Source organism: Eucalyptus grandis, chromosome 10 (genome assembly GCF_016545825.1).
Source record: "Eucalyptus grandis isolate ANBG69807.140 chromosome 10, ASM1654582v1, whole genome shotgun sequence".
Taxonomy (NCBI): Eukaryota; Viridiplantae; Streptophyta; class Magnoliopsida; order Myrtales; family Myrtaceae; genus Eucalyptus; species Eucalyptus grandis.
The window spans coordinates 29,397,722-29,417,268 of NC_052621.1; the positions used below are offsets into that span (position 1 = coordinate 29,397,722).

At 41.3% G+C, this 19,547-nt stretch overlaps 3 protein-coding genes across 11 annotated transcripts; all 3 read left to right on the forward strand.

The window, feature by feature from the left end:
• Positions 1–1,191: 1,191 nt before the first annotated feature.
• LOC104422685 (cytochrome c1-2, heme protein, mitochondrial) lies at positions 1,192–5,004 on the forward strand. Of its 3 annotated transcripts, none has more exons than XM_010035082.3 (8): positions 1,192–1,337; positions 2,239–2,317; positions 2,666–2,880; positions 3,356–3,635; positions 3,721–3,792; positions 4,064–4,180; positions 4,299–4,364; positions 4,485–5,004. In XM_010035082.3, the coding sequence occupies exons 2-8, from the start codon at positions 2,258–2,260 to the stop codon at positions 4,599–4,601; spliced, it is 927 nt and encodes a 308-aa protein (XP_010033384.1). In that variant the 5' UTR covers positions 1,192–1,337; positions 2,239–2,257; the 3' UTR covers positions 4,602–5,004. The 3 variants fall into 3 exon arrangements, with proteins under 3 accessions (XP_010033384.1, XP_039159823.1, XP_039159822.1); XM_039303889.1 differs by having other exon boundaries at positions 1,216–1,337; positions 2,231–2,317; XM_039303888.1 differs by having other exon boundaries at positions 1,226–1,337; positions 2,205–2,317.
• Positions 5,005–5,832: 828 nt separating this feature from the next.
• LOC104422684 (cytochrome c1-2, heme protein, mitochondrial) lies at positions 5,833–11,902 on the forward strand. Of its 6 annotated transcripts, XM_039303829.1 has the most exons (11): positions 5,833–5,978; positions 6,526–7,643; positions 8,001–8,102; positions 8,213–8,251; positions 9,314–9,426; positions 9,724–9,941; positions 10,407–10,686; positions 10,771–10,839; positions 11,113–11,229; positions 11,344–11,412; positions 11,538–11,902. In XM_039303829.1, the coding sequence occupies exons 5-11, from the start codon at positions 9,367–9,369 to the stop codon at positions 11,652–11,654; spliced, it is 930 nt and encodes a 309-aa protein (XP_039159763.1). In that variant the 5' UTR covers positions 5,833–5,978; positions 6,526–7,643; positions 8,001–8,102; positions 8,213–8,251; positions 9,314–9,366; the 3' UTR covers positions 11,655–11,902. The 6 variants fall into 6 exon arrangements, with proteins under 6 accessions (XP_039159763.1, XP_039159764.1, XP_039159762.1 ...); XM_039303830.1 differs by lacking the exon at positions 8,213–8,251 and having other exon boundaries at positions 7,983–8,102; XM_039303828.1 differs by lacking the exon at positions 8,213–8,251.
• Positions 11,903–13,347: 1,445 nt separating this feature from the next.
• On the forward strand, positions 13,348–19,397 carry LOC104422686 (transcription factor GTE8). Of its 2 annotated transcripts, none has more exons than XM_010035083.3 (11): positions 13,348–13,510; positions 13,872–15,399; positions 15,514–15,562; positions 15,654–15,737; positions 16,213–16,286; positions 16,395–16,467; positions 17,854–17,934; positions 18,010–18,125; positions 18,201–18,267; positions 18,353–18,483; positions 18,576–19,397. In XM_010035083.3, the coding sequence occupies exons 2-11, from the start codon at positions 14,170–14,172 to the stop codon at positions 18,840–18,842; spliced, it is 2,172 nt and encodes a 723-aa protein (XP_010033385.2). In that variant the 5' UTR covers positions 13,348–13,510; positions 13,872–14,169; the 3' UTR covers positions 18,843–19,397. The 2 variants fall into 2 exon arrangements, with proteins under 2 accessions (XP_010033385.2, XP_010033386.2); XM_010035084.3 differs by having other exon boundaries at positions 13,351–13,510; positions 14,077–15,399.
• The last annotated feature ends 150 nt before the right edge of the window (positions 19,398–19,547 follow it).

A 19,547-nucleotide genomic window follows, 5' to 3' on the forward strand; every position in this document is an offset into this window, starting at 1 on the left:
GAACCCGGGAACGACAGCATGACAAGACACCGATGTCGTCGTCGGTGTCGAATTTAATAACGGATTAACTCTCCGTATCGCTACGCGTCTTAAGCTGATGAAACTTTTTGTCTTGGAATTGTATTCACGGCGCTCTTTCTTCAATGATTTAGGTCATTGCGAATCGGTAACGAAAGAGGGAAGGAGGAAGGAAGATAGATTCGGAGATATATGCTTTTCGGCCTTTTTGTTTTCCGAAAAGGATGACTTGCTTTCCCCTGTGTTGATGGAATCAGGTCCGTTCCCCCGAGTCCCTACTTGATTGAACCCTAGTTAGTTAGTTCTCGGTGTCGCTATAATGTCTTAAGAGTCGATGAAACTTTTTATCTCGTGATTGTATCCGATGATTTTCACATTATAATATTGTAAAACTAAATAAGATCAATTATCTCTTAAGTTGGCACGTGAAACTCTTTAGATTTTTCGTAACTTTTTTTTGTCTGGATTACATCTTTCGTCGTCGGCCCGAGTGGGACGGGGAAAAGGACCTCCGGCTTTTCTTAAATTTCACACGACACTTTCGGATGGCGCCGGCGAATTAGCTGCGTGGCCCCAAAATCACCATTTATGGGATAAGGGAATGGAAGGGAATATGCCTTTTGGATAGGGCGACAGAGAGGGGCAGGAGCTCGTGTTGTTTTAAGTGACATTGGGAAAGGCGCCGGTCACTATCATTCATTAGGAGATGACGACGGTGTCGAGGGAAGTTCGTTTTGCAAGGAGGAGGCTTCATGGGTGAGGCATGTGCTGGGACAGAAAGCCAGGAGATGCCCGAGGTTTTAACCCAATTCGTCTAATGAGGAATTGGTTTCGACCATATATAAGTGGGGAGCACGGTGCTCGAATGGGACAAAGGAAGAGGGAGAGAGATGCACACGTAAGCGATCCATCACACAACACGGCTTAATGGTTGGAGACATGAAATGAGGCCGGGCGGCAGCAGCCGCCCTCGCCTTCATATATATCAGCATGTCATGTCGTATTATGGTCGTACGGCGGAAGAAACTGAAGTAGGTCCGCGGGGGCCCACAGGTGCCACTATTCTAAGGCCCGGCCCGTGTAGGCCCAGAACATTTTGGACCATCTGAAGGGCTCACTTTAGAGTGCCATTTGAGCCCATTATTCAAAGGCCCGGCCCAAGTAGGCCCGGAAACTTTCTCGCCTTGCAGAAATGGGAGTTCTCTCTCTCTAGAGGTCGCGGCGTTGCTGATTCTGAATTCCAAGTTCCTCTTCTTTCTTCTTCTTCGTTTCGATCTTTCATCTCAGCTTCGTTCCAGCCATCGCCGCGTCGGAATCCCGTAAGTAGTTTCTCTCCCAAATTCCAGTTCCTCTGGCGAACTGTGCTAGGGTTTATCGGCGGCGATTCCCGCGAACTCGGAAATCGCCGTCTCCATCTCCATCTCTGTCCGCGCCTGCCGCGACGACGACGAATTCGTCCGCCTGTTGCGAATGTACGGCTCGGATGGGATCGAATTGACGTCATTGCTCGCTTGTTAGCTCTCCGTGTTTGGCCAGTGTCTCTTCTCTGGGATCGATCGTTTTTCGCGTTGAACTCGGCGAGTGCGTGGAAATGGTTGTGCGGGCCTTCCAATTTGTGTGCTAGTGGTTTTCGTGTTCCGTGCGAGATAAGATAGCGAGATAGAGGGCCGTATGTGCACTGTCCTGTTCGTGCTTGCGTGATGACCGCGCTGTCGCGGGCGTTGCGAGGGATAATGGCATCTTTGGAGGCTTTGGAATTTAGTAGATACTTGTGATGGTATGTGAAGTGTTTAACAAACTATGGGAGAGTTCCGAGAAGTGACAATCTGGATGATGGAGATCTTCGAGTCGGTCATTCATGGTACTTCTATAGAGGTGCAAAGCTATTTATTATTTGGTCATACATATGGTGAGAGTTAAACAAGTGCTTTATGGAGTTTTTCTGGTGTATGAAAATCTTCTATGGGTCCCTTGGCTTCTTTTTTTTATCCTTTTTGGGTGAACTGGGTCCATTGATGTGCTGGTTTTTCTCTCTGATTCTTTCTTTCATTGCGTAGAAAATGGACGAACTTTCATTACCCTGCACTATGTATATAAGTTCGATCTCCCCAAACCCCTTAGTGTTGCTACTTGCTGGTATTTGAATTGAGTACTGAGCTTGTGCATCTTGTTCCTCCATTTTGTGGATTGTGCTTTCCTTTTGGGATTTGAGGCAAGCAGGGAACTCATCTGACCTGAAATGGCTGGGGGAGGATTTGTTCACCAGCTTTTGAGGAGAAAACTTCAGTCTCACTTCAAGGTGATTTTTGCTGTTTTGTACTCAAGAGAGTTGCAGATGCATGATTATGTCTTATGTGTCTTTTTTAATAAATGAATGTCACATGGAGGCTGGGAAGTTCTTGTTCATTCTTCTATCTGAATGGGATAGTTCATTTCCTGTGGATCCCATGAATGTCTTTCTTCATCTGTTGTATAATTGGGTCTTCTTCTGTAAATCCACTGAAGCGGATTTCCCCCTTTTAAATCTCAGGCGGCATAGTAAATATTGGACTAGGATGCATCTTCTCTATTGGTATCAGCATGGTAAATGCATTACTGGGATTGATAACGAAATTGACTTAATGATATGGATATGTTATATTTTCAGGCTTCTACAGTGTTCGCCCCGCTTTTCTCAAAGGAAAGTGAAATTAATGCTGGAGGTATAAGCGCATTGAGAGCGTTTGCATTGCTAGGGGCAGGTGTTTCGGGATTTTTGAGCTTCGCAACGCTTGCGTCTGCTGATGAGGCGGAACATGGTTTAGAGTGTCCAAGCTATCCCTGGCCTCACAAAGGCATACTGAGTTCTTATGACCATGCATCGTGAGTTCTGGTTTTATCTTTGTTGCACTGTTTTCTTCTTGACTTTGCAATTCAACTCATGGAAGTATAGTGGGCTTGATCTTTTTAAGCTTTAGAAAGAGAGATTGTTTATGCTTTATGGAGCCATCCTGCAATCAAATCACTGGCCTTCCCCTCTTTGGACAGAGTAAATCCACATCTTTTCTTTTATGCATTCCTTGCCATTTTTAGTGTCCTCATGTGGTAATTTGCCAAACTTAATGTACAAGGCCTTGTTTCATGAAAAAAAGTATGGGAATTGCCATTCGACCAAGCTATTTACCTTTTCTCTTCCAGCTAGGGATTTATTGCTACTGCTGCTTAATAACTGAATTAAGTGTTTTGGGTTAATATGCTGCTAAAAGGTTTCCACATGAACTGTAATTTTATTATATGATAGTTCAGCCGATTTTTTATGTCTTATGAAATCTTCTACATGAATGCTTTACATGAACAGGATCCGCCGTGGTCACCAGGTTTACCAGCAAGTCTGTGCATCTTGTCATTCGATGTCTCTTATATCATATCGTGATCTTGTGGGAGTTGCTTACACAGAAGAGGAGGTGAAAGCTATGGCAGCTGAGATTGAGGTGGTTGATGGGCCTAATGATGAGGGTGAGATGTTTACTCGTCCTGGGAAGCTAAGCGATCGATTTCCTCAGCCCTATGCTAATGAAGCAGCAGCTAGATTTGCTAATGGAGGGGCCTATCCTCCTGATTTAAGTCTAATCACTAAAGTAATTCCTCTTTTCTAGTTTTGTTTATTTTTCTTATGATACCTGGTCATGGAAAGATGATTATCTTGAAATTTTGTTATTTCAGGCTCGTCACAATGGTCAAAATTATGTATTTTCACTTCTGACCGGTTACCGTGATCCTCCAGCTGGCATTGCAGTACGTGGTGTTCCATCATATCTAGGCGCACTTGTTTTTGTTATAATTTTTTTCCTCTAATTTTACTGGGGTTTGGGAGATATGAGGAAAGGAGTTTAAAGTAATATTTCATGGTTCATAGAAAAGAATCATAGCAAACCTGATCCAAGAGTTAGCTGCTTTACAAATCCTGTCCATCTCATCTTGCATGATGGAGGTTTTCCTTTTCATTAGTCATAGATGATGCTTTGTTTTCTTTGGCTTCTTATTTCGAGTTATGTTATTATTCTAGATAAGAGAGGGATTGCACTACAATCCATATTTTCCTGGTGGAGCAATTGCAATGCCGCAAATGCTTATTGATGGTGCTGTCGAGTACGAAGATGGGACCCCAGCAACAGAAGCTCAGGTCTGATTCTTCTGTTGAGCTCATTGCTTATGCGTAATATAGGCTCTCTAGGTTTGGTCCTTGTTTTTTTATGATCATTCTCAGGTAAAGCTTAAGTCTTCACTTTGTTATGCTGCAGATGGGGAAAGATGTCGTAACATTCTTATCATGGGCTGCAGAACCTGAAATGGAAGAAAGAAAGCTGGTAAAGTTAATTCTCCGATCTTTCTTTACTCAGTTGTTTTCTTCTTCACCATATATCCTTTCTCGGATGATATTATGTGCAAATTTTAGAACTTCTGATGCAACATTTCTCTATGTCCAGATGGGATTCAAATGGATATTTGTATTGTCACTGGCGCTGCTACAAGCTGCTTATTATAGGCGCTTGAGGTGGTCGGTGCTCAAATCACGGAAATTGGTTTTGGATGTTGTCAACTAGCATCCGTACTGAAAAATGGCCATCATGCTCGTCGGCAGACTGGACATCGAATAACTGTCCCGTGGAATGGCTTTTCTTTCCCCCTTTTCGATGTGAAATTTTGTTTAATTAGTATTTTGATTTTGTCATGGAGCGGGATGTTAATGTCTAGTTCCCAGTTTGGAAATAAGCCCTCCTGGATACATTTGAGCTTTCGGGAGGCATCAACTTTGGATAACTCCCCATTATCATTCTTTTTCAAATGCTAGGGCCAAAATGTTGGGAAGCAAATTGGCTGTCAAATTGGGAATCATCAGGAATTCCTGAGCGATCTGTGCAGCGCAGCGAGTGTGCGAAGTCTTGACCCTTCTTGTGCTTTAATTTGCGTTGGGTTACCGAGTTTTTACGGGCCTCTCTTTGTTCACTTATGCCTTGGGACTGTTGTTGCTTTATTAAGTTCCATTCCTCGAGTTATTTAGACCTTGACAATTAAACTAGCAAATAGGGAAGGCCATTGATGTGTGCTCTTTTGTCCTTCGTGATTTAACTTTATCCATCCTAAACTGTAATTCTCAAGCTTTTTCAGTTGGCTTAATTGGCTTTCTAAATTTCTTGGCCTATCTATAATACTTTCCTTGAACTAAATTGATTTGTAATCCTTGAACGTGCATATGTTGAAAATAATTTTGGATGGAGTCTCTTCTTGCCAAGAAAATTCAAGGCTAAGCAATTCAAAATTGAGGGATGACATTGCAAATCACATAAGTTAAAGGGTCTTAATTGTTAAGGGTCTAATTGGTTAAAAGAATTCAAATTTTACGTCTACTCTCAATTTTACTTTGAACTTTATTTGTCTTATAAAAACCTCTCTAAACGTCAAGAGATCGTCAATAATTTACTTAAAATTAACATGTTTGAATCAGTTAAAAGTTTATTTTAATCAACATCCTCACCTTATAAGAAATTAAATCAGCCCTGATATTAATATATTAAAAGAAATCAACAGCGATTTTTAGATATGCAAGTATATTTAGAATCGAAGTGAAAGTTGATGTTTTTTAATAAGAGAAAAGAGTTCAAAATAGAATTGAAAGAGCACTTAAAGTTTACAATTTTTTAGGGGATTATCCTTGATCTTATGCCATCAAATCATGGATCTTACATTAACGCCGTCCGTCCGATTGATGAGAAGCGAGAAGAAGTTCGACGGTCGAGATTGCATAAATAGTGGGATAAAATAAGCGAGTGGGCCCCAAAAACAGACGCTGAATCGTCTCTTTTCTTTTTACTGTCGTCGCTCTTCATCGCGCTGTTGATGGCTCGATTCCGGATCAGTCGGATTTTGGATTTCGCACCGCTTGCTTCGATGGAAAACGGCATGGCGGGACCCGATTTGGGGTTAGCATTTTGTGCCCAGTTGCTCTGGTGCTCCTGCTTGTTCTTGCTTCGGTTTTCAATCTGAAGTTTGTTTGTTACAGTTTTCGCCGTTTGATTTGAAAAATTACGGATCTTCTTGTGGGGTTGGGCTGATACATTTATGCTACCTTATCTTTGATGTGCGTTTTCTTTTAGCTGATCCTGCAAGTAATTTTTTTGCCTTTGAATTTCATTTGATATAAAGGAAAATGGAGATTCGTTTTATCATATTTTTGGCAACTTTAAGCAAATTATCGTATGCGTGCTATGGCGAGCTTAAGTTGTAGGTGGAACGCACGAATTTCTCTTTTTATGAGGAATTTTTGGCTTCGGATGCACCGGGTTTTTTTCCGATCGTATAGCTTGGGTAAAATTTCAAGGGGGGAAGAAAGTAAATTCGTGGAAATGGGTTTTTTTTTTCCTGAGGATGTGATATGTCATATGGTGTTATTGCTGGGGGAGAGAAAGCACATGCTCATGAATTCTTAGTCCAGTTGGTGATGTTGTTGTTATGATTATCAACATGCAGAGGTAATTCGTTGTTGAGGAACCAAGAGCTCTTTCGGGGCTATCTTGATACGGAGGGAATTCGAAAGGACACTCGTATAAAGTGTTGGGGAGGATGATGGTTGAAAATGTAAGGCTTCCCAGAGACTATTGCCATAGCTCGTTCACCGCAGTTGGTGAATCTGAGGGATCTGGTACGTCAGGACGTATCAACATGGAGTTTACTGTGTCAGAGGATCCTAGTGGTCCAGCCAAGAAATGCATCAGCTTGAAATAGAGAGGTTTGGTTTTTTGTAACCTTAGATGTCCTTCCTCTATCAAACATGTCACCTTCTGAAAAGATTTGATACATCGGTTGAGGCTAGAACTTGAACAGATCCGAATTCTTGAGAAGAAAATTGAGTCCCAGAGAGCAACTGGGGCTACATTGTTGTCGTCTAGTGATATTCTAAGATGCAGCAATGGGTTGCTGGCTGCTGCTGCTGCTGCTAGGAAATCACCTGCGAAGACTTCTGGGCTGGGAAAGAAAGTAAATGCACCTGATGAAAAGGTCCGTGGTTGGAATCGCAGTGCAACAGGAAAGTTTGAGTCAGTGAAGCAGGCTCCAGCTCCAAGGGTTGCCAATGCAACGTTGATGAAAGATTGTGAGACCCTTTTAAATCGTGTGATGTCCCGTCAGTACGGTTGGGTTTTTAATAAACCTGTTGATGTGAAGGCATTGAACATTCTCGACTATTTCATTGTGAAAAGAAACTTGTGGTCGGCAGACCACAACCATCATCAACAAAATCAGCTCCCCACCTGAGGAGGTAAAAGCAGCCAAGTCGACATCTCTCCTTAGAAAGAGGAAAATTTCGAGTCGACAAGATGTTATGCCTGCAGCTTTTCTGCAGGGAATGACAGATGAAGAAGCATAAACTAAGCCAGGAATTGGAGTCTTTGCTGGGAGAAATGCCTGAAAACATTATTGATTTCTTGAGAGAGCATAGTTCAAATGGAAGGGAATCTGTAGAGGAGGAGATTGAGATTGACATAGATGATCTCAGCAATGATGTTCTTTCCACATTAAGGAATCTGCTAGATGAGTATCTGCAAGAGAAACAGAAGAAGCAGGCATGCGCTGAACCTTGTGAAATAGAGGTGAACTCTTGTTGCCTCCTCCAATATTCTTCATTATTTGCCTTTTTTTATGTACTGGAATCTTCTTTTCTCAACTTGTGCAGATGTTGAATGAATCTGGATTTAGTAATTCATCTATGCAACCATGTAGAAGTTGTTTTTTTTTTAGTTCATGTTGTTATATTTCATTTAACTCTTAGTTATATCTGTAATACTTCTATAGAGGTGCAAAGCTATTCATAATTTGGTTATGCATATAATGAGAGTTTTGCGGAATTTCACTATGGCATGAAAATCTTCTATGGTCCCTTGGCTTATTTTTTTCCATTTTGGTTAAATTGGGTCCATCAATGCACTTAGGGGTGAATATCGGTCTAGGTCCAGGTCCAATTCCCAGGGGAACTACGCCGGTGCATAGTCCTGGGGCTTTAGGGTTGGTGCAAGTCGGACCAACCCTGCAGATATTTTTCCAAACCCTAGGTATATATTATAACTTTCTCTTCTTCTGCTGTTTTACTCTCTCAGAGTCTCACTCTTGCTCTTCCTCAATCTCAAATTAACTCTGAAATCTTTCATTTCCATCTCTTCAGGTGCAGTCTCTTCATTTTCTCTCCACTCATTTGAACTCAGTAATCGATTCTCTTCCCCTTCCTTTTGTGCCACAAGTGTGTCCCTGATTCTTTTCACTGTTTCATTTATTTTTCTCTTTTTTTTTTTTTGGGGGGTGGGGGCGATTCATCTATTATGAGGCGTTGTGGATGACGGGCTTAGTTTTGTTGGAATGGAGTGTTTCGCTTGGTTGTGATTGGCGGCAGGAGATGTCTCTCCATTTTTCGGAAAAGTTAGACTCAAGGTTTTAGTGGTTTTCTCTTTTGAGTATAGTGAATTCAAGGATTGTAGATGATGAGGCAATTACAAGTTGTTGATTTGGTTATAGCAATGGCTATGCCACATTACTTTTGCTTGAAGGAGGGAGGACAGCTCTGTGGCTTGGGATGGGGCCGTGTGAGGGCTTGGTGCTGGCCTGCTAGGTGGGGAAATATGTGAAGCTCAAGGCGGGGAAGTTGAGGGGTCTTCTGTTCTGTGTATGGTGTGTGTATTACTAGATGAATTTTGTTGAGACACTGTTCTGGAGAATTTTTAAGATTCCCAAATGTGTATTTGAATGAAAATTTTCCAAGGCACTGCAGTTCGTGTTCAACATGTTGATTAGCCTGCCTGTGCTTGGGCAACATGATGTTTGGATTGAGAGAATAGGAGTGTGGTACCTTTATAGTTGGCTTTATAATTGATAGGAGTGCCATGCGTTGGAAATTAGCAGATACTATCTTGTCGTACCGTCAGTCAACACTGAGAATGTTCTCTTGTGCCATGTTGCTTGGAGTACATTTGTCTGTTCAAGGAATGCAATAAATGAAACCCAGGCTCAATAGGGCCAGTCCTGGTCCAACAAATTGGGGCCTGACACTATGCGTGTTGGTCCCTGGGTCAGGTGCTGAACCAGCCCCACAACCGTGCTCACCCCATGCACTGGTTTTTTCACTAATTCCTTCTTTCAGTTCATAGATAATGGAGGAACTTTCATTATACTGCACAAATACAAGTTTGATCTCCCTGAAACCCTTAGTGTTGCTACTTGTTGGTATCAAATCGAGTACTAAGCTTGTTTGTCTTGTGCCCACATTTTGCAGATTGTGCTTTTCTTCTGGGATTTGAGGCAAGCAGGAAACTTATCTGACCTGAAATGGCTGGGGGAAGATTTGTTCACAAGCTTTTGAGGAGAAAACTTCAGTCTCACTTCAAGGTAATTTTTATTGATTTGTACTCAAGAGAGCTGCAGATGCATGATTATTTGCAGTTCTTTGTCTTTTTTAATGAATGCATGTCACATGGGGACTTGCAAGTTCCTACTCATTGTTTTATCTGTGGGATAGTTCATTTCCTGTGGATCTCAGTGAAGCTAATTTATCCCCTTTTCAATCTGAGGCGGCATAGTAAATATTGCACTAGGATGCATCTTTTCTGGTTATCAGCATTGTAGATGTATTATTGGGATTGATAATGGTATTGAATTAGTGATATGGATATGTTATATTTTCAGGTTTCTATGTCATTGGCCCAGCGTTTCTCAAAGGAAAGTGCAATTAATGCTGGAAGTGTAAGCGCATTGAGAGCATTTGCATTGCTCGGCGCAGGTGTTTCAGGATTATTGAGCTTTTCAACACTTTCTGCGTCTGCTGATGAGGCAGAACATGGTTTAGAGTGTCCAAGCTATCCCTGGCCTCACAAAGGCATTCTGAGTTCTTACGACCATGCATCATGAGTTTTTGGTTTTATCTTTTTTGCTTTTTTTCTTCATGACTATGCAGCTCAACTTGTGGAACTAAAATTGGCTTGATCTTCTTAGCTTTAGAAAGAGAGATTGCTTATGCTTTGTAGAGCCATCCTGCAATCAAATCACTGGCCTTACCCCCTTTGGACAGAGTAAATCCACCTATTTTATTTTATGTGTTTCTTGCCATTTTTAGTGTCCTCTTGTTTTAATTTGCCAACTTAACATATAAGGCCTCATTTCATTAAAAAGGTATGGGAATTGCCATTCGACCAAGCCATTTACCTTTTCTCTTCCAGCTGGGGTTTATTGCTACTCCTGCATAATTACTGAATTAAGTGTTTGGGGTTAATGTGCTGCTTCCACATGAACCGTAACTTTTTATTATATGGTAGTTCAGCCAATACTTTATGTCTTATGGAGTCTTCTACATGACTGCTTTACATGAGCAGTATCCGCCGTGGTCACCAGGTTTTCCAGCAAGCCTGTGCATCTTGTCATTCGATGTCTCTTGTATCATTCCATGATCATGTGGGAGTTGCTTATGCGAAAGAGGAGGTCAAAGCTATGGCAGCTGAGATCATGGTAGTTGATGGGCCTAATAATGAGGGTGAGATGTTTACTCGTCCTGGGAAGCAAAGTGATCAATTTCCTCAGTCCTATGCAAATGAAGCAGCAGCTAGATCTGCTAATGGAGGGGCCTATCCTCCTGATTTAAGCCTAATCACTAAAGTAATTGCTCTTTTCTACTTTCCTTTATGTTCTGATGATACTCAGTCCTTGAAAGATGATTATTTTGAAATTTTGCTATTTCAGGCTCGTCACAACAGTCAAAATTATGTATTTTCACTGGCTGGTTACCGTGATCCTCCAGCTGGCATTGCCGTAAGTGGTGTTCCATCATATTGTGGCGCTCTTGTTTTTACTGGATTTTTCCTTTAGTTTTACTGGGGTTGGGAGATATGAGGAAAGGAGTTTAAAGTAATATTTTGAGGTTCATAGGAAAAATTCTTAGCAGACTTGATCCAGGAGTTAGTTGCCTTACAAATCCTGTGCGTCTTATCTTGCATGGGGGAGTTTATTTTTTCTCACTAGTCATGGATGATTCTTTGTTTTTATATCTTCTTTTTTCTGAGTTATGCTGTGTTATTATCCTAGATAAGAGAGGGGCTGCACTACAATCCCTATTTTCCTGGTGGAGTGATTGCAATGCCGAAAATGCTCAATGATGGTGCTGTCAAGTATGATGATGGTACCCCAGCAACAGAATCTCAGGTCTGATAATTCTATAGCGCTCATTGCATATGCATAGTTTAGATTTGTCGATTTGGTCCTTGTTATTGATGGTCATTCTCTGATAAAGCTTTAAGTTTTCACTTGGTTATGCAGCAGATGGGGAAAGATGTTCTGACATTCTTATCATGGGCTGCAGAACCTGAAATGGAAGAGAGAAATCTGGTGAAGTTCCAATCTTTCTATACATTAATTGTTTTCTTCTTAGAGACATTTTTCCTATCTCGGATGATATTATGCACAAAAGGTAGAACTTCTGACACTAATGCTACGTTTCTCTGTATCCACAGGTGGGATTCAAGTGGATATTGGTATTGTCATTGGCACTGCTACAAGCTGCTAATTATAGGCGCTTGAAGTGGCCGGTGCTCAAATCGCGGAAATTGGTTTTGGATGTGGTGAAGTAGCATCTGTCCTCATAAATGGCTATCCTACTTGTCGGTGGGCTGAACATCGAATAAATGTCCCATCGAATGAATGGTTTCTTCCCTTCTTTTTTATTCGAATTTTTGTCAAATTGATAATTTAATCTTGTCATGGAGCTAGATGCGAATGTCTAGAACCCAGTTTGGAAATAAGCCCATCCTGGATACTTTGAGGTTTGAGAGGTATCGACTTTTGATGACTCCTATTTTCATTTACTGCTAGAAAGCAATTTGGCTTGCTGTCAAGTTGGGAATCATCAAGTCACATGAGAGGAAATTCGAGTACTTTTAACAATAGAAAATTGAGGGATGACATTGCAACTCACATAAGTTAAAAGGGACTTCTTATAAGCCAAGGATCTCTCTTTGGTATTTTGGACATCAAGTTAAGAAAGGTAACAGAATCAAATTGAAAATATGAGGCCCCGTAGCATATTGAACATAAGGTTGGATAAATAGTAGTGTCGTTCTTACCGTACCATATCAGATTGTAAACTATGGAAGTTTGGGTTTCAGAAAGTCTACAAAACGAGATTAAAAGGCACCACCCAAAAAAAGAAAAAAAAAAATAGGCATAGGTAAGGTGTCTGAGGATTTATAGGAGGAGGAGGAGAGAAATTAATTCATTTTACGGATTTCTTTATTTTCACGAGCGTAACATTTCTTCAGAATATTATTTGGTTTAAGTTTCTATGTATCTCTCTTTATTTCGTATATATCTATATCAAGAGTGCCATTTGTCATTTTTTTTACTATTTTAAAAACACCAATATAATTATCCATCTTTTTTTCTTATAAATAATTACACCAATGATTCATGAATGCAATAATGTACAATGTTATTTTTGAACTTTTTAAATTTAATTTATATTATTTTTACACTTTTGGTACGTATTCAATCGAATAATGTAACTTTTGAATTATCTAGTTCATAAACTAAATCGAATATAAAAAAATTCATGAAAAGTTTGTAAATTGCATTTATATATGACCATAATTTAAAACTATTTATATCAATTCCCTTTTTTTCTTAGGCACAACCATCTCTTTGTCGGAAGCTTCATAAGTGCCGACATCACCTAACACTTCCTTGCCACAACGAAAGATTTCGACACACTGTTACGGTCATTATAAAATAAAATAAAAAATTGGTATTAGCCTATGCATTTATATACAACGATCGTCATCTTATCCTTTGGGACTAAGCCAAAAATGGGCATGTCACTAATCGTCATTAATCATTTAACACGTGAGTCATCTCCGCCAGCTTTTTCTTGTCACTTCTCAGCTCACGTGACAGCCCCCTCCCCTTTTGTGTCCCTGTTCCTCCAGAGGGCGCGATCCCATGCGGAGCGGTGCAGCCGACCGCGCCCCTCCCGCCAATCAAATCACTCCGCGCTGTCCCGTGACGCGCGCCGAAAATCTCGGCTGCTCGGATGATTGGACGGTCACCTCGCATGACGGCACCGCCACTGACCCCATCCTCGCTCTTTCGCCGAAGCACGGAAAGCCCCTGGGTCGCGCACGAAGGTTGACCGCGGCGAGCGCATCTCATCCGTCGAATCCTGGATGGTCGGCTGATGACGGATCCCCACGCCATCCGTCCGATTAATGAGGACCGAGAGGCGACGGTCAGGATCTCGCGCCAGCGGGCTTGTAAAAGAAGGAAAGCGAGCCTAAAAGCAGAAGCAGAGGGCCGAAACCCCTCTCTCTTCTCTTTCTCTCTCTTCGGCAAAAAGCTTCGACGCGGTTTCTTCTTCGCCGACTTCGCACTGGCAGTGGCTCGGCGGCTTCGGATCAGTCGGGTTTAGGGTTTCGCTCGCCGGGGATCGATTAGGGTTAGCATTTTCTGGCCACTTGCTTTGGTGCTCGTGATTGTTCTAGCTGCGGTTTTCGATCTAGGGTTTGTTCGTTGCGCTGGTGAAGTTTTCGCTGTTTGATTTGAATGTTACGGATCTTCTCGAGGGTTGGGTCGGGAGTATTGGGGTTGGGCTGATATTTTTTGCTACCTTATGTCTTCGATGCGTGTTTTCGTTTAGCTGATTCGGCAAATCTTGCTTTTCGATTGAGTTTTTTTTATAATAGGGAAATTGGAGATTCGTTTTTATCTTATTTGGCGACTAAACACTGATTATCGTATGCGTACTGTGGTGAGCTTAAGTTTTTTGAATGTAACGCTCGAATTTCTCTTTTTGTCAGGAATTTTTAGCTTCGTATGAGCCGATATTTTTCCGATAGTTTAGTTTAAAGAGAATCCCGAGGGGGGAGAAAGTAAATTTATGGAAATGGATATGTTTTGAGGATGTACGTCGTCGTATAGTGTTGTTACTGGGCGAGAGAAAGCACATCCTCATAAATTCTTAGTCCAGGTGGTGATGTCGTACTTATGATTGTCGACGTGCAGAGGTCATTCATCGTTGGTACTACAACAGCTCTTTCGGGGGTACCTTGTTACTGAGGGAATTCAAAAGAACACTCGTATAAGGTGTTGAGGAGGATGATGGTTGAGAATGCAAGGCTGCCCGGAGACTATTTCCGTAGCTCATTCGCCGCAGCTGGTGAATCCGAGGGATCTGGTAGTTCAGGACGTATCGACACGGAGTTTACTGTTTCGGAGGATTCTAGTGCTCCAGCCAAGAAATGCATCAACTTGAATGCGAATAGAGGGGTTCGGTTTTTTGTGCCTTCAGAAGTCCTTCCCCTATCAAAGATATCACCTTCTGAAAGAAAAGATTTGATACATAGGTTGAGGCTAGAACTTGAACAGATTCGGATTCTTCAGAAGAAAATTGAGTCCCAGAGAGCAACTGCAGCTACATTGTCATCGTCTAGTGATATTCTAAGTTGCAGCAATGGGCAAAATGGGTTGCATGCAGCTGCTGCTAAGAAATCATCTGCGAAGACTTCTGGGCCGGAAAAGAAAGTAAATACATCTGATGGAAAGGTCCGTGCTTGGAAACGTGGTGCAACAGGAAAGTTTGAGTCAGTAAAGCAGGCTTCAGCTCCAAGGCCTGCCAATGCAACGATGATGAAAGATTGTGAGACCCTTTTAAGTCGTCTGATGTCCCATCAGTATGGTTGGGTTTTTAATAAACCTGTTGATGTGAAGGCTTTGAACATTCCTGACTATTTCGAGGTGATTAAGCATCCTATGGATCTGGGAACCGTAAAGGGCAAATTAAGATCTGGTGCTTATCCAAGCCCATTAGAGTTTCACAATGACGTGAGACTTACCTTCAGCAATGCGATGACCTATAATCCTCCCAGCAATGATGTCCACTTGATGGCTGATACTCTCAACAAATTTTTTGACATTAGGTGGAAAACCATTGAAAAGAAACTTGTTGTCGGTGGACCACAACCATCATCAACAAAATCAGCTCCACCTGAGGAGGTAAAAGCAGCCAAGTCAACAGCTCTTCCTAAAAAGAGGAAAATGTCGAGTCAACAAGAAGTTATGCCTGCACCTCTTCTTCAGGTAATGACAGATGAGGAGAAGCATAAACTAGGCCAGGAATTGGAGTCTTTGCTGGGAGAGATGCCCGAAAATATTATTGATTTTTTGAGAGAGCATAGTTCAAATGGAAGGGAATCTGTAGATGAGGAGATTGAGATTGACATAGATGATCTCAGCAATGATGTTCTTTTCACATTGAGGAATCTGCTAGATGAGTATTTACAAGAGAAACAGAAGAAGCTAGCATCTGCTGAACCTTGTGAAATAGAGGTGAACTCTCGTTGCCTCCTCCATTTATTGAGGAGAAAGTTCAATACAATACCGATATTCTTGTGTTTGCCTTTATTAATTATTACTGAACTGTTCTTTTCTTATCTTGTGCAGATGTTGAATGAATCTGGCTTTAGTAATTCATCTATGCAACCATGTAGAGGTTGCTCTTTTATGAAGTTTTTTATTTTGTTATATGTCATTTAAGTCTTAGTTTTATTCTAATGTTAGTTATACACACATGTATATTGCAGGAAATAATGCGGGCGATGAAGAAGTTGATATTGGAGGAAATGAACCTCCTGTAACAAGCCATTCACCGATGGAAATAGAAAAGGGTAGGCACCATACCATTGGTAATTATGTTATGGTTCAGATAGCTCCAGCTGTAAATGGATTACAAGAATTTTGTAGTGACACTGCCTACTCAAGCCTTCTATGTAGTCGTATATTGAAAAATGGAGTTCACATGAAAAGTCAGTATCTTATAGCAGTTCTCAAAGATTATATCTATTTTAGGACACGAAAAGGTAGAAAGGACAACAAAAGGAGAGCCTTGGCATTGCCTGGCCATAGTCAGTTAGAAGTAATTGTATTTTTTCATTTTGCTTCTGTAAAATTTTAACTAGATTTAAAATTTGTGGCATGTTTCTTATGCTTCTGACCTAATTAGTGGCAATTTGATCCGTTTTGTCCATCACTTTACTTTTTTAGTTTTCCCTGTAGCTGCATTCTTTTAATGAAGTTTCATTTGTTTGTTAGATAGGAATAAGTTATACTCATTCCTTTGCTATTGTGTTTCATGGTATGCAGATTCAGGTCATAACAGTTGCTCTGAGAGTGGAATTGATAATGTCAAGGCTTCAGACACTGAAAAAGTGACAAAGGTATGTAGCGGCCTTTTCTGGGGATTTGCTGGATTTTGCTTGTGTCGAGAAGTGTTCATTCCTCTAATTCTGCTGTGCTTTGTGACACTTAAACTAATTTTTCTTCAGGCTAGGGAAATTGCTGATACCGAAGGCCAACTGGATGAAAAGACTAGGAGCAGTGAACTGATTGATATTAATCGTGAGTTTGTTGCCTTATCTGCATTGTCTGTGTTGTGGACCATGACAGGATTTTTCTTGTGCACTTTGGTTGATAATGAAATCTGAAGTAGGATGTCTACATTGTAAAAGTGTGTTAGGAGTGTGCAAACTCAATTTTCTATTGAGATACAAAGCATTAAGTTTTTAATCCCAATACCGTGCTAGACTGTCTGCTAATTTCCTTTTCCTAGGATGTCTAGGATATCTGTCGCCATGCATTTCATGTGGCTTCTGTGAAGTAGCAGTCGGTACCTTTGTGATATGTTTTCCACTGATGTATTGCAAGCTCTTTTGTGGTGATTTTAGTGATATCTTTTATTGGTGGTTTGGTCTAAAGTTTGCTTGCTTAGGGAAAATTGGCACCGACATTCTTGACACATGGACGGGTTGGTTCTAAGTGCGGTGCTAATATTGGTCATTACTATATGGTTTTACATTTATTAGAGAAGACATAACAGGTTACCTTTGGGCAATGCTTTTAAGTAATTCTTCCCACGGAATATATTTCTTACAAAGTGAAGATCAATTATTTATCTCAATCTTGCCATGAAAACTTGAAATTTATTACTGTAGATGGAAGAATTTTAGGGTGAAAAGGTTCCTGCAAGAGTATTACGTTTTTCTACAGGCCTTTATCATTTCCTTTTTCCTTTAAAGTTACTTTGTGGTTGAATTTACTCTTGAGAACTTGTATATGGAACCCAAATTTTACTGGAAGACAATGGCTGGCCAGCAACTAGGATATTGAGTGCCCTGAACATTACTAAACTACCTTTGAAATTAACAAAAATAACTGAATTGCCAATAGAGGGAACTTGAATGTTTTCAGACTGCCCTTTTGATCAGTGTAATGGTACTCCATCTTTGACTCAGTCAAAGTGATTTTTGTCACACCTTTGTTGTTCTGACTGTACATGAGTAAGTACTCCAAGGGATGACGGAGGATGAATTGATGGTAATATCATTATTTGGACTGGGAAAGGTGAAAAAAGAAAAAGTGTTTTGACTCTCTGAGATATGCGGATATATGCTTTACTCATGTCAATTGTATTTCCATAGTTTTTGGGCCATTGAAGGTCTTAAAAATGGCGATTTTACATTGTATGTGCCTAAGATCTGTTATAAATGTTTATATTCTTGTTTACTAGTCACTGCTGTTCTGATCCTCGTGTACTCCTTGTGCTTGATTGGCAAGACCCTCTATTTTAATGAATTGTCACCAAGCATGCTTTATGTCCTATTGATGGAGATTTCACTTTGTGTTTGTTCTCCGTTTCTCAATCCTGCTCGTGCATGATTTGTCCTCTATGTATGGAGATGTCGCCATCTGTTTTCTCCGGGTCACTTATGAATTCTGTCTTTGCAGGATCTCTCAGTGTGTTGGACCAACCTGAGCAGACTTCCATGCTTAAGGCAGGCTCTGTTGACTCAGATAGCTTCCAAGACGGTAAGTTGGCTGGAAGAACTGCTCGAACTTTCAGGAGGTTTAAACAACTCTGATAAATTTAATCGAACATCATAGGGGAAAGTGCTCCTATCGAGAGGCAGGTCTCTCCAGAGAAGCTATATCGAGCAGCTTTGTTGAAGAATAGATTCGCTGATACAATCTTAAAGGCTCGAGAGAAGACACTCACACAGGTTGGTCGGATAATTGGGTTAATTTATCTGTAGGGGTGTTTACATTGGGAACTGTCTTATAATCTCGTTTGATAGGGTGACAAGGGTGATCCTGAGAAACTTCGCCGCAAGAGAGAGGAGCTTGAAGTGCAGCGAAGGAAGGGTATTGAATGTTTGCTTCTTTGTTAGAGACACTTCCCTTCAGTGTGGAGTTGATTTTAAAGATGGTTTTTTCGCAATGTTACCAGAAAAAGCGCGATTGCAAGCAGAAGCAAAAGCTGCTGAAGAAGCTCGAAGGCGAGCTGAAGCTGAAGCTCTTGCTGAGGCTAAGCGGAAGAGGGAACTGGAGAGAGAAGCTGCTCGACAGGCATTGCTCAAGGTGAATGAGTACACATTAAATTCGCTATTTTCTAGTTTCCCTTTCGTATTGGGAAAGCATGAAACTTGAGTATTGCGTTGTACTCATCTTAGATGGAGAAGACGGTGGAGATAAATGAGAATTCTCGGTTCCTTGAAGACTTGGAAATGCTCAGGACTGCTCCAGGAGAGCACTTACCTAGCTCTGCTGATGAGATGAGCCCAGATCATAATCTGGAACCACTGGGAAGCTTCAAGCTCGGGGGTAGTAACCCCTTAGAACAACTTGGCCTGTTCATGAAAGCGGATGAGGAGGAGGAAGAAGCCGAACCGCCTGCTTTTTCTAATCACGAAGATGTTGAGGAAGGGGAAATCGATTGAGATGCAGAGAAATTGAAGATTAATCGACTTTTGCTGCCTTCTGGATCGATGAACAAACAAATCCATGGACAGTGGCTGCCTCTCTGAATCTTTATAACCAAAAAAAGTAAAGCAACATCAGGAAAGGAAAAAAGCATATATATGCAGGGGGGTGTGTTGGAGCTTTTTGACTCAGTGTTGGTTTGTGAGACGCCGTCAATGGGTTAGATTTTCCAAAATGCTGTGACCATGTACTGAATATCACCTATCTAGATATGTGAAGTGTAGACGGATATGTGCTGAGTAGCGTTCCACCCGAATGTTGTGTGCTGCTTAAAGTGAACTTAGGTCTCACGCAATGTTTGTGCTGGTGATGGAGTCAGGGTCTTGCGGTCGCCTGGTGACTGGATGCGCAGACTGAAGAGAAGGCTGGTTTTTAGGGGGCCTTCTTGGTTACGGGTGGAGCTTAGAAGAGAGAGAAAGGGACATAAGCTGCGATTGTCTATGTTGTTGGATTCTGTGTATGTGACGGATGATGTATGAAATTGGAATGTTGCTGAAGTGGAGCACTGCAAAGCCCACCTGCTCGTCCCGGACCAACACTCCTAACGTAGCAAGTGTGTTCCCCACTTTGGCCTCAGTAGTTTTGTGGAAGGCTGAGTAACGCGCCTGAGATTAAAATTAGCCACGTGACGTCTGATCTGTCGAACGAATAATGATGTGGCC